Source organism: Lytechinus variegatus, chromosome 2 (assembly GCF_018143015.1).
Source record: "Lytechinus variegatus isolate NC3 chromosome 2, Lvar_3.0, whole genome shotgun sequence".
Lineage (NCBI taxonomy): Eukaryota > Metazoa > Echinodermata > Echinoidea > Temnopleuroida > Toxopneustidae > Lytechinus > Lytechinus variegatus.
In genome coordinates, this window is record NC_054741.1 from 53,908,712 (window position 1) to 53,921,576 (window position 12,865).

General features: G+C 36.3%; 1 protein-coding gene across 1 annotated transcript; it reads right to left on the minus strand.

The window, feature by feature from the left end:
* Positions 1-2,515: 2,515 nt before the first annotated feature.
* Positions 2,516-9,662, minus strand: LOC121409516 (aspartate beta-hydroxylase domain-containing protein 2-like). Its single transcript, XM_041601436.1, has 4 exons — positions 9,305-9,662; positions 7,800-7,995; positions 3,904-4,570; positions 2,516-2,836 (listed from the first exon to the last, which is right to left on the minus strand). The coding sequence occupies exons 2-4, from the start codon at positions 7,941-7,943 to the stop codon at positions 2,610-2,612; spliced, it is 1,038 nt and encodes a 345-aa protein (XP_041457370.1). The 5' UTR covers positions 7,944-7,995; positions 9,305-9,662; the 3' UTR covers positions 2,516-2,609.
* Positions 9,663-12,865: the final 3,203 nt, after the last annotated feature.

The following is a 12,865-nucleotide window of genomic DNA, read 5'->3' on the forward strand; positions in this document are numbered from 1 at the left end:
ATATAGTAAGTCTCCATTAATATGAATTATGGCTCACATGAAAAGGAAGTTAAATTAAGAAAATATTGAGAAATAGAATTCTAGGTATATTGCATTAGATCGTGGTTCATTGTGCAAGCAAGATATATACCCATGATTTATTAACAACTTAAGCGAAATCAATACATGTATACATTTTATTTTTCTTGTCAGTTGAAAAATATTGTATGATTTAAAAAGTTAAGAAGTATATAATGTACATTGTGTCCCAGTGAAAAGTAAACAGAGAATTGTGTTTAATATAACAATAGTAATCACAGATGTAATGAATAGATGATATGACTGTAAAGCATAGTGTCTCTTTTTTTAAAATTTGTTGCAACTCATATGATGCTTCAAACACATCAGTGAGTTGAAGAGAGGATACCATAGTCATTTGGTGGATGGTATCTAAATTTAAAAAAAAATCACATCTTAGCAGTAATAAACAAGGATAACAAAGTTTTACTTTTTTCTCCAAATACTAGCATTTGTTTAATTTCATTAAACACATTTTTTCTCTGATTGCCTAACATAGCAATATCACGGTTACCGATGGAATGTATGTAAGGTTGATTGACAACAAAAAGGGGTGGTGAGTTAGTCCAAAGGTCAGCTTGTGAAAGCATCTTCATTGTAAAAAATAAAAAAAATAGACATTTCAAGAAAATAGTTTTTTGTTATTTTTGCTATTCTTTCTTAAAAGAATTTTACTCATTCATGAGAAGAATGCATCATATGAGTTGCACCAGATGAAAGAAAGGAATCTACATAAGGTTTACAACGATATGTAATTAATTAAATTTCATGAAATATTGATAATTCTCAGTTTTGGTTTTTATTCTGTGACATACTGTAAACACAAAATAGAAATGGAAGTTAAAGTGTTAACATTTCATAATGTACTATCAGTTATTCATTATACTGTTATCTTTTATATAAGGATTCCGATGATTTTACATAACAGTTGCAAATTTTATACCATATTTTCTGATTTTGATGTGAAATAAATCCGACTTTATTGCAACTCTTCAGAATGAGATCTACTTATCATTTTTGTGCAATTACTGTTTACTTTGTAGAAGTCTCAGTTTAATCATACCCCCTCACTTTTTTTTAATGGGTCTCACTTTCCTAAAGCTTGTTCAGATATAGTTCAGGCAAATCTAGCAACCAAGATAACCACCATTTAAATAAAAGGTACCAGGGTACTTGCCTTGCTACAAAAAAAGTTTGGGAACATTTAAATTCTTATTTTAAAAAAGAGTTAGCACAAAATATGTCACAAGTAGTTTGTCCAATTTCAGGCAAGAATGCCCTTTGATAGTTGTGTGATAACTGAAAATGCTGAGCTTGGTCATAAATTCTGAACAATGCACATAATTCATAACCCATGAGATAATCTCAAGTGGGGGTAGGTAATCCCACACCCCTAAATGAGCTTAAGAAGGGCCATATTTGAAAACCCCTACAATAATATGCTAAATTAATCTATTTAGTGTTCATAAACAATATCAGTTTTCCAGAGCCTTAGTACTTCTAATAGGCTTTACAATGTAATGGGACACTTGAATGAAACAATTTTCAGATTTTTCTTTAGCATATTACCATAGACCTGTTTTGTTTATCTTTTCACAATTTTTACTTTTGTAATTTCCCTTTGTAGTATTAAAAGATTTATCAGATATCTATTAACCTAGTATATCACCATGAAATTCCCCATGATTTTTATACTGGGGTATGAGGAAGGGGAGAGGGAATTTAAATTTATATAAAATGAGGGGGAAGGTAATTCCTTTGGAAAATATACCTGAATTGTAAACCTGAGAATACCCTGAATAATGATTATGGTATAAATGTTTTTGGTCCATTTTAGAAGAACATGTGTTAGCTTTCAATTAAAAGTCCACCTTTCCACATGCATAGAGACTAAATAGTATTAGGCATTTCTAAGAAACGAGGGACAGTAAAATGTCTTTTGTCAATCATAAGTGTTTACAATTAAGTTATGATAAATCATCAATAAGTCTTGGTTTCATTTTTTTAATGGAAGATCCTTAAGTAGTATATGGCATGTCATTGTATAATTCGGAATATGTAATGTATGAAAGTGTCAGCCAGGGCAAGCCTTGTGTGTAACTTGTGGGGAACAATTCTTACTACCTAGAGGTCCCCGAAGACGACTTGCGCCTGTTTTTATTTCATTTTGTGAAGTATCAATTGGCCTGTACACCACAAATTTGCTTTCAACACTAGCAAACATACAGATAAGCATCGAAGTGAATTTTTGGTGAAAAACTGACAAAATATAATTAAGAAAGATTTTCTTTTATTTTTAGTCAAACTTTTCATGCCAAAACTGATAACTTACAAGGAGAACCTATGGTATCTATAGCTCTTATTTGTTAGTATCTCATTGTATTTGAGGTATAAAAGATATATAACCAGGAATAAATTGATAAAACATCAATATAATTATTGAAGCAAAATTTGAAAACGTTCATCTTTCTGGAACAGCTTCCAGGTCGATCCTTGGCCAGGATGTTTGTCATTATTTGTGTTATTTCATTCCTCTTTGGCATCAACAAAGTTCAGCAGAATACCTCTCTGAAAGCCTCCTTTTCTAAATCACTAAGGTCAGGGTGCCAAAGGTCAACCATTAGAATGACCCTTGACCCATCTATACTGTTCACTGATCCTTCGTTTGCATTGACTGCTTCATGTAAATAGGAGTCATCAAACAAAAGACAATCCTCCTCTTTCCATTGCTTGCATTCACCAGCCACCGTCAATGAGCAATTAACTGGGATCTGAATGCCTGTACAAATGGGAAAAACAAAACATGTTCAAAAGATGTTGTTTTGGCTACAATCCTACAATTTCAATACAAATATATGATGATAATTAATATGTAATCCAAGTTGAATCACATGATTATATTTTTTAAAATGACAAGAGACTTTGCCTACATTCCTATTCCTCCAACTTTGTTACAGTTAATTTCTAGGCTGGTCGACAAAGGGCAAGAAGATGTTCCTTTCCTGTTGAGCCTCAAAATAATAAAACCTTATTATAATCAAAGCACTCGACAGAATAACCAGGGGCATTTCATGCAGGTGAGTTGTGCACAATGCTAAGTATGACTGGTGACCTTTACTTGTGCTCCCAGGGGGGCCACTTACATTGATGAGTGGATACCATGCGCGACCCAAATAACATGTAAAAAGGATGTCTTTTTCACGATAGGGCACGTTACGTACGTAACGTGATAAGGGTGTCAAAAACACAAAAATAATGAAAAAAGAGTATCTATTTCACTAGGAAAATTACGTGTTTAGGGTCGAATTTGCGGGGATGATAAAACAAAATTAAATTGTTTTATAAAGGATGTCCTTTTTGCCCAAACACTTCGTGTTTAGAGTCCGATTTTGCATGAAGTGTAGAAGGTGGGGTCGTACTTAACCAAATAAGGTAAAGCCGACGACCGAAGGACCCGTAACAATAAAACATTCCTGTACTTGTTTAGGGGTTCATTTCAGGGAATATTTGCCAAGAGTATCGTTTTGTTTCCAATACTTGTTAAGGGTAGGGTTTCACACGCCAATACTTGTTAAGGGGTGCATTCAGAATATGGAAAATACGTGTTGAGGGTGCTTTTTGAGATCTCATGGTCGCGCATGATATCCACTCGTGAATGGAAGTGCCCCCCCCCCCCCCCCCCCCGAGTTGTGCACAATGCTAAGTATGACTGGTGACCATTTCTTGTGCTACAGGAGAATGAGGAGATATCCCATATTTTTCCTGTCTTAAAACAATAGGATTGCACTTCCAAAACCCTAAAACCCTTTAAAAAAATTAAAATAAGATTTTAAGGTGTAATAGTACCTAAATGACACCTTAGGCGGATATTACATGGTCCAAAGTGAGGGGATATGTGGGAACCTGGCTGTAGAACAGAGAAGCAGGCGTATCCAAATGACACTCCCCACATGAAGGTCTCCAGCCCCTCTAATACTTCCACAGTCCTTGCACATTTCAAGCAGTTATCCTCTATCCTTCTGCCTTGGTTATACAGATGGAAGACATTCCACGACCCAGAGGGTACATTATTCTCAGACCATCCGCTACAGTCACCTTCCAAATATCTTGCGTAGACGCTTTCAAACTCCTGTTTGATGACTCCAAACTTGTCTTTCAATATCTGAATGTCACTCCTATGCCCTTTGCTAGATACAGCCTCAATGTCATACCATGGACAACTTTGAAGTGCAGGATACGAGTAAACCACTGGATTTTGAAGCTTTATCGTTTTCTCCTCAATGTCGGCTTTGTCAGATATACCATCAATACATCCTCCTTGCGCGTCTTGTTGAAAGCTTTCCCACAGATCTTTAAGGAAGAGTTGGTTCTCCGGGCATTGCTTCTCCAAAAACTTTCCAAGTCTTTCGTTCCACAGCAGGTGATTGTCTTTCCTTGGTTTACATCTGATACAGTCTGGTTGGTGACATTGAGCATAGTCTCCCAGTACATCCGGCTTTGATACTTCATCTGCCTAGATAAACATCAATATAGAAATAAAATAATAACTAACATAAACATAATATTATTTAGTTGTCAAATAGAAAACGACACATGAAGAGTAGGCCTATGCTATTTGAGCAAGTGTGCTAACGCATTTTGCAAATTTTGTATCAAAGTTAGTTCTATTCTATGAAATCATTCATTTTACTGCATGCATAATCATTTGTAATTTGCAGTCTTTTTAATAAAAAAACATAGGCCTACTAGTATTAATAAAATTTAGATAAAAAAACATCAATTTCATTTATATCAGGAAAGATTGTTCTCATTTCACTCTCCTCTCGATACACACAAGGGTATGAAATATGACACTGGGGTCATACAATCTACATAACATCACTACCTGCTACTGAAACCATATCAGTGACTAATTAATTTTGAGTGAGAGATATATCAGACCTTGCTAAAAAAAAACACCTTGCAACACTGGCAGATCCAGGCGAGGGGAGGGGGGGGTAGGGCACAGCCAGCCGTGACCCTCTCTTGAGAGGCACAATCAAAATTTGTAATGTAAAAATGCCATTAAAACAGAAATGTGCTCCCCCCTCCCTCTTTTGAAAGTGAAGACCTTATTTTTTTGCTTGTCAAATGTTTTCGAGTACGCAATATGCTTTAGGGCTATTCCACGGTTACTCACGTTACATTTGGAGACACCTTGACTCATACTTGGAGCTGTAACTCCATTATTATTGATAGGAACTAAACATCTCCTTATCACAACTAAGTACACAGTCTGACTATCCTTTGTATAAAAACAAAACTTGGGAAATTTTATTATGCTCCTGGCAAATCTTTGGAATGTGTCGGTTACTCACGTTACATGATTTGGACATGCATAAAATGAAAAGTCAACATTAGTGAAAAGTCTCCTCATACAAGGCTTTTATGAAAGTTGATTATATCCATTTCAAAGAAGTATATTAGGGAGACAAACTTTGTATATAATTAAAAAAATAAAGAACACATGGTTTTTATTTGGGGTGCAGATAATGTGGTTACTCACGTTACGGTTACTCACGTTACATTTTGTCCATGTATGGTTAACAACACACATGTCATTAAAAATTCAATAATGTGTGTAAAATTCATTGCTAGGAACATCATAAAGAGATTTTATACCAAAAGTTGGAACAATTGGAGCTTTATTAGGGAGTAGGAGGGAAAAGTATGATTTTGCTTACTAATTATGCATAAATTAGCATAATCACTTAATACCAATTTGCATGAAATAAATTACTGTATAGAATTGTAGATTATGTCCAAAACAACCTGCACGTAAATTTTTGGCGTGATCGTGCAGCCAATGGCCGAGATCTCAAGGGGGGCCTGTTAGGACCCCACCCCCCCCCCCCCCCGGGCCATATCAACTCCTAAAATACCCCGGTCTAGATAGGGTTACAGGTATAAAGGGCATTCAATGTGTTGTTCGAACACTCTTTAAAGTTTGGTTTAAATCAACACCAAGTCTTACTAATGCACTCTCGCATTGTGAATACTTCTACTAATATTCAATTTTTTTGTGTGATTGTATGACCACTGATATTTTGATGAACAAAGAGTCACAGCAAAGAGGTGTACCCATCATTTTGCTTTTAATTAAAAATAACTTCACAACTCACCATGAGGCTTAAAACTTGAAATTCCACAGAAAATGTTAACAAACTGAATAATTTTTACTGGTTACTCACATTACATGATGGTTACTCACGTTACAAAGTTACTCACGTTACAGTTTTTCTTCATCATTTTTATAAAAAAATTGTACTTTATAATGATTTTGATAGTCATCACTGTGTCAAAGATTGTTTGAAGGAAGAGAATTTCAAATCCCACCAATTAACTGTGAAGAATTTTCTCTCAGAAAACAAAGTCATTTTTTTCGGTTACTCACGTTACATCACCTGAGCAGGTTGCAATATTCAGTTTTGAATGAGTGCTACAAATTTACTTGAAAAGCTGTTGTGTATTTTAAGTAATTTGACTCTTCTAAACTTCAGAAATATATAAAGTGGTATGTTGTTGCAATAACAAAATGGTAATAAGACATATTTCAGTTTTCACTATTTTTATTGTATTTTGGTTCAAAATAGAAGACACAACTTTTGGCCATTTTTTTCCAAAGTATACATATGAAAATAAACTTTTTATTTCTTGTTCCTGAAACTATCATGTATGAAGGACTTAAAGTATTAAGAAATTCAAGAAAATATTGAATGTGAATTTTTAAGCTGATGTCCACCAACCTGTGGAATTGCCCATTAACTTTTGGTTTAAAAAAAATTTTGGTTTTTTTTTTGCTTGTCAAATTTTCCTCGGGAAAATGTGCCTCCCCTTTTGGGAAATCTTGGATCTGCCCCTGCCTTGCAAAGTGTTTAATGGGCATGAATAAGTGGCCTACTTAACACTTGTAAGAGCACAAACTGGAGTAGACTACGCGTCAGAAAAGTATATGAGACCCCTACAAGCAGTGGCGGACCGTGACCCGGAGGAGACAAAGCATTGGAGGGGCACATCATTGTTCACAAACAATACAGTGCCCCTCCAATCATTGTCTCCTCCGGGTCATGGTCCGCCACTGCCTACAAGCATAACCTGGGAACCTGGTGAAAATTAGTCACTGGTAAATCAATTGCAGAACTTATTAGACTGTATTCTGAAGTCAGGTTTAACTTAGACCATGGTCTAACTCTGTGCTAAAATTATAGGAAGCCAAAAGTCTCAAAATATTTATTAAGTTGTAAGTTTCATATGTTTACTGTGCTCTTTCTTGATTCATCCACGGTGAAGACAATCACTCTTTTAATACTTCCAATTCAGTTATGAATGATTTGAGAGCCAATTGAGCTGAATTATGATATCTCTACTGTTAGTGATTTGTGTAACAATTGGCTGTCCATACTTAAGTTAAATTACAACTTTAAACGTGAGTTTAAGTTAACACATTAACACACATTAAGTCCTCGATGCTGTAGGCTTGAGTTGAGTGCCTGTTCATCGATCGTAGTATCTCCTCTGGTGGTAGTACAGTATCCATGGTATTAAAACAAAATATATATACCAGTACTTAACACGAGAAAGGATTGACAGAAGTGTGTACATGTATGCTAGAAACCATGGAAAAACAAAGACAATACTGCTTACACTGGCTTATAGAGCAACCCTACTTCAGAATACCGCCCATTAAAGCTATTATTGCTTACTTTCTTTGCATCCTGTTCTGATGTCTCTGCTTTCCTTCCTTTGATGAGGATGTATAAAAGCATCACAAGTCCTGCTATTGTGGTCAGCACATGCTGGGAATAAAACTCCCACGTAGAATCACCCTCCTCTTCCTTTAAATCCATGTTCCATCAGCATCTAGAAGCAAACCTGCCTTGCCCTTGGTCAATAATTTTCCTGATTTCAAGCAAAACAAAAATAAGAAAAGAATAAAGAATGGCGAAGTGTAAAGTCCAATCCACTTTGCCCCAAAAAGGCATGCGGCATGCCAAAAAGGGAGTCAAGATCATTTTCATACTCATACCCATGGCACTTGTTCACTGCTACCACCCTGCCTGTGGGGAATCTACAGGTAGGACTATGGTATGCCAATGTTGTACAGAGCACAAGCTTAAAAAAAATCATTAAAATATCACTTTTGTGACCAAAATTACTCATTTCCATACAGTTGCAATTTGTTTTTCATTAGTAACTTGGCAATATTGTGTGTATTCAGCAGAGCGCTCAAAAACTTAAATTTGGGGCATATTTTTGTGTACGCCCTCTATTGGTGGAAAGTAATATGGCAAGAAAATTTTCATTTTTTATCTCTATTTTTAATTAAGAATAAAATGATTTAAAGTATCAAATTTAAATAAGAGCCAAGTTGTATAAATAATAGGTGTAATGGAAACTGTCAGTGTAAAAAAATCAAGCATTTGCCCCAAACAAAAAGAGGAAATAAGCCAAACATTGCCACCCTTATTTTGCCACACATGGAGATATAACTGAGAACCACTCATTCAATGAACAAGGTTATGATATAACCTTGTTCTCACTTATCTCTCCATGTGTGGCAAAATAAGGGTGGCAATGTTTGGCTTTTTTAATATTTTCTCCTTTTCTTTGGGGCAAATGCTTGATTTTTTTTTACACTGACAGTTTCCATTACACCTATTATTCATACAACTTTACTCTTATATAAATTTGATTCTTTAAATTATTTTTTTCTTAATTAAAAATAGAGATCAAAAAATGAAAATTTTCTTGCCATATTACTTTCCACCAATAGAGGGCGTACAAAAAATATGCCCTAAAATTCAAGTTTTTCAGCGCTCTGGTGAATACAAAAATGATTCCCAAGTTACTAATCAAAAGTAAATTGCAACTGTATGGAAATTAGTAATTTTGGTCACAAAAGTGATATTTTAATGATTTTTTAAAGTGTGTGCTCTGTACAACATTGGCATACCATAGTCCTACCTGTACATTCCCCACAGGCAGGGTGGTAGCAGTGAACAAGTGCTGAGAACAAGGTTATATCATATAGCTCTATGGTTATATCATAACCTTTTTCATTGAATGAGTGACCCATGGTAATCCAACAATGAAAGTCATCACCGACAAATATCAATTAATTCATAAGTACGGTACCTGATTTGTAGCCCCACCTATGTCGAAGTTAAATTTCACTTTCAAGTTTTAAACAAATTGACTTTATACGTACTTTTCTCCTGAACAGTAGATCAAGACTGACCAGGCTAGATCATAGATGCCTTGATGAGCACAGCGACCCACCGTCGTGTACCACCACATCAACGGTTCACTTCAGCTGCCGTAAAGTTCCGGACAGCATTACGGTGTTCTCAATAGCATCATGTCTCATCTTGACTTGTGTAAAAAAGTCTTTATTTGACTATAGAGTCGAGTGGCATATGCATACAGCATAGACAGGATAATTCAGATATTTTACTTCCATTCCAATCAGAGACGAGTGAAGCCGATAGGTCGTTCAGCTCCGTAGGACAACTGATGTTGCAAGAATCAAGGATTGTCTCCTTGCAGTGAAATTTAATGCGACTTGTATTTTCCGCAGCTCGCGCTCAGCATGCAGCAGCGCTGTAGATAGTCTATTTCAAAGCTTTTAGTAAAACTTATTTGTCATTTCACATATATTTAAGTCTAAAAACAAATTATTGATTCATTGTATTTCATTCTGTATCTTTAGCAAACATCAATAAAATATATGATTAAAATCATTATGGGATTTATTATGAGATATGCTGAAAAATAATGAAAATTACTATAGACCTAGAAGCAGGATAAGGCTAAAATAGGGAAATTCCCTAAAACTGGCCGTTGTCTCGGCTGTGGCTCGGCGCCGATAATGGAGGTTGGTAAAAGTGGCCATGGCGTACCTGACAGATCCCCGGAGGGTGAGGGGTACTTAGATTTCATTTGGACGGGGGTGTGCGGCTGAAGGTCTTTGTTCAAAACCCACACCCATATTTACGGGTCATTTGGGCTAAAAAGTTACCCATTATAAGGGATTTATTACAGAGGCGGATCCAGTTTCAAAAAGCACTTAAAATATAATATATTCCGGTGACCCCCCCCCCAAAAAAAAGCGTTTAAATGGGTATTTTTCAGTTTTGTACAGGGGCCGCGCGTGCACTCGTTAAGGGTATCAAAAGCACCGTTTTGTGTGAGTGTGTTTTTTTAAAGGGTGATATGAAAGAGTGGTCAATGGTCTATCGCGGGGTCAAAAGTATTTAGGGTACTTTTTTCCCCAAAAAATAAGCTTTTTTTTAAGACTAGCCAAAAGAGTTTAGGGTATGTTTTTCCCCAAGCTAATTCCCCGGGGTTTTTCCTCTTCATTTATGAAAAGTGCTCTGGTTCTTCCCCATAGTAAGCAATGATCCTGCATGGGAACGGGCCTGTGAAACGAGAAATGACGGTCGTGAAATTTGTCGAAATTGTTTAGGGGTCATATTCTGTAAACAACATGTTGAGGGCCGAATTGGTCGTCCGCCCCCTCCCCCTAATGCATGGCGGCGCAAGAAAAAGAAGAAAGAAGAGGAGGGAGAAAGGGAGAAGAAGGGTAGGAGGAGGAAGACATAAATAATTTAAAAGAAAACAGATTTCACTAGCGCTTCAACATGCATTGCTTGTTGAAAAATAAAGTGACGATAATATGAAACGACATTTCCACCCCCCCCCCATGAGAAAAAGAAAAAATCCCACAAGCATAACACTGAAAATTTCATCAAAATCGGATGTAAAAATAAGAAAGTTGTGACATTTTTAGATTTCGCTTAATTTCACAAAATAGTTATATTTGCACATCCCTGGCTGTCGGTATGCAAATCTGGGATGCAAATGAAGGAACTGATCACATCACTCACTCACTATTTCTTTTGTATGAAACATTCTAATTTTCTCCTCATTGTCCTGTGAAACAAAGTTGTATTTCTCACTGAACACGTGGAATTACCATTGTTTAACATGTGGGTTAGTCAAGTTACTCCTTATACTCTCAAATCTCAAATCTGTAAATACTATTCAAACAATAAAAAAAACAGAAGAAACAGTGAGTGAGGGACATCATCGATTCTCTCTTTTGAATGCATGTGTTTTATACTATTTTTCCATGTTTGTTTTATTGCGAGATACGCATCATCAGTGATGGATCTACGGGGGGGGGGGGGGGTAGGGGGTTCTCCCTCTCCTTGGACTGCAAAGTACAATATAATGACCTACATTTTGGAGCCAACTCCTTCATGTGTTTTTTTTTCGAGATCAAAATTACCTTTAGTTTATAATGAACTTTTTTTGCTTGTCAGAATTTCTCGGTATACCAAACTGACTTTCGTTTGAACCCCCTTTTTTTTGCTTGTCAAATTTCTTGGTCAAACCCCCACCTTGGAAAAAGCTAGATCTGCCCCTGATCATGTCCATGATTTTAATAAAGTGCTAAAAATAATTATCAACAAAATTCAGCTGTACGTGCTTGCATCAGGGAGATACGTATATCCTCTTCATGAATTTCTATTTCTACAAGCAGTTCTTGAAAAGCCCCTTTACGGTCATATTTTCAGCTCATGCATGCTTTGCATTATTCACTGTCGGGGTCAGTATATCCAAAATTTCAGCTCACACATCGCGCTATATTGTTAATCAAGAAACACTGTTTTTTTTTAATAAAAAAGTGCTAAACTGGTTTTCAGATCGGAATAATTACCACAGCTTGAAATTTTCAGCTTGCAATTCATGCCCCGAGCATAATTTTTTAGGTATGATACTCATCGTATGCATGATTAAAATTACTGCAAAGGATACTACTGGCAAAAACGTCCCTTTAGGTCTAAATCGAAAAAATACAGCTCGTGCTTCGCGCTGGGAGTTATTGTTTATTGAGATAAAAAAAAATTCATAACAACATTTTCAGCTCGGACTTATAAGTTCTAGCCTCTTCAGCTGTGATTCATCCGGCGGGATCCACTGACGTACAGATGGGGGAGGAGCTTAAGGACCATGATGGAGCCCCACCCAAAAAAAATGTAACGACTAAGACAAGTAACAAGCAAAGAGAAAAAGGGTGATTATGATTTCATGTTCCGAATGCTATATCAGTAGATTTTCGTTTTCAAAAGGTCATACTTTTTGATCGCTTCTCCACTTGATCACAGCTTTTTAGCAATTTCGCTCACTAGAACAATATCTAGCCCCCCATTTTTTTTTTTTTGCTCATTACCTACTGATTTAACCCAATTTAACCATATACTTCGTGGATGCTTACACATGCATAAAAAACTAATACAGTGAAAAAAAATGAGGAGCATGAAGAAGACTATATACGTAATTGAACAATATTCATTCATTCATGCGTGCGTTGATTGATCGGTTGATTGATTCATCCATTGATTGATTGATTGATTCATTCATTCGTGCATTGAGTGGCGGACCGTGACCCAAAGGAGACAAAGCATTGGAGGGGCACTACATTGTTCGCAAACAATAAAGTGCCCCTCCAATGCTTTGTCTCCTCCGGGTCACGGTCCAACTGGGCGTTGTGGCGTGCGCCTGTAATCCAAGCTGTGGGGAAGTTACAAATTGATGCAGAGGTTCGAGCCCTGGTCACGTCTTTCGGATGGTGACGTTAAAGGTCGGTCCCAGACGTAAATAATCATATCTGATTGATACACGTCTGACAAAACTGAAATACACACACACACACCACTGCGTGCATTCATTCATTCATTCATTGTTTCATTCAGATCATTCATCC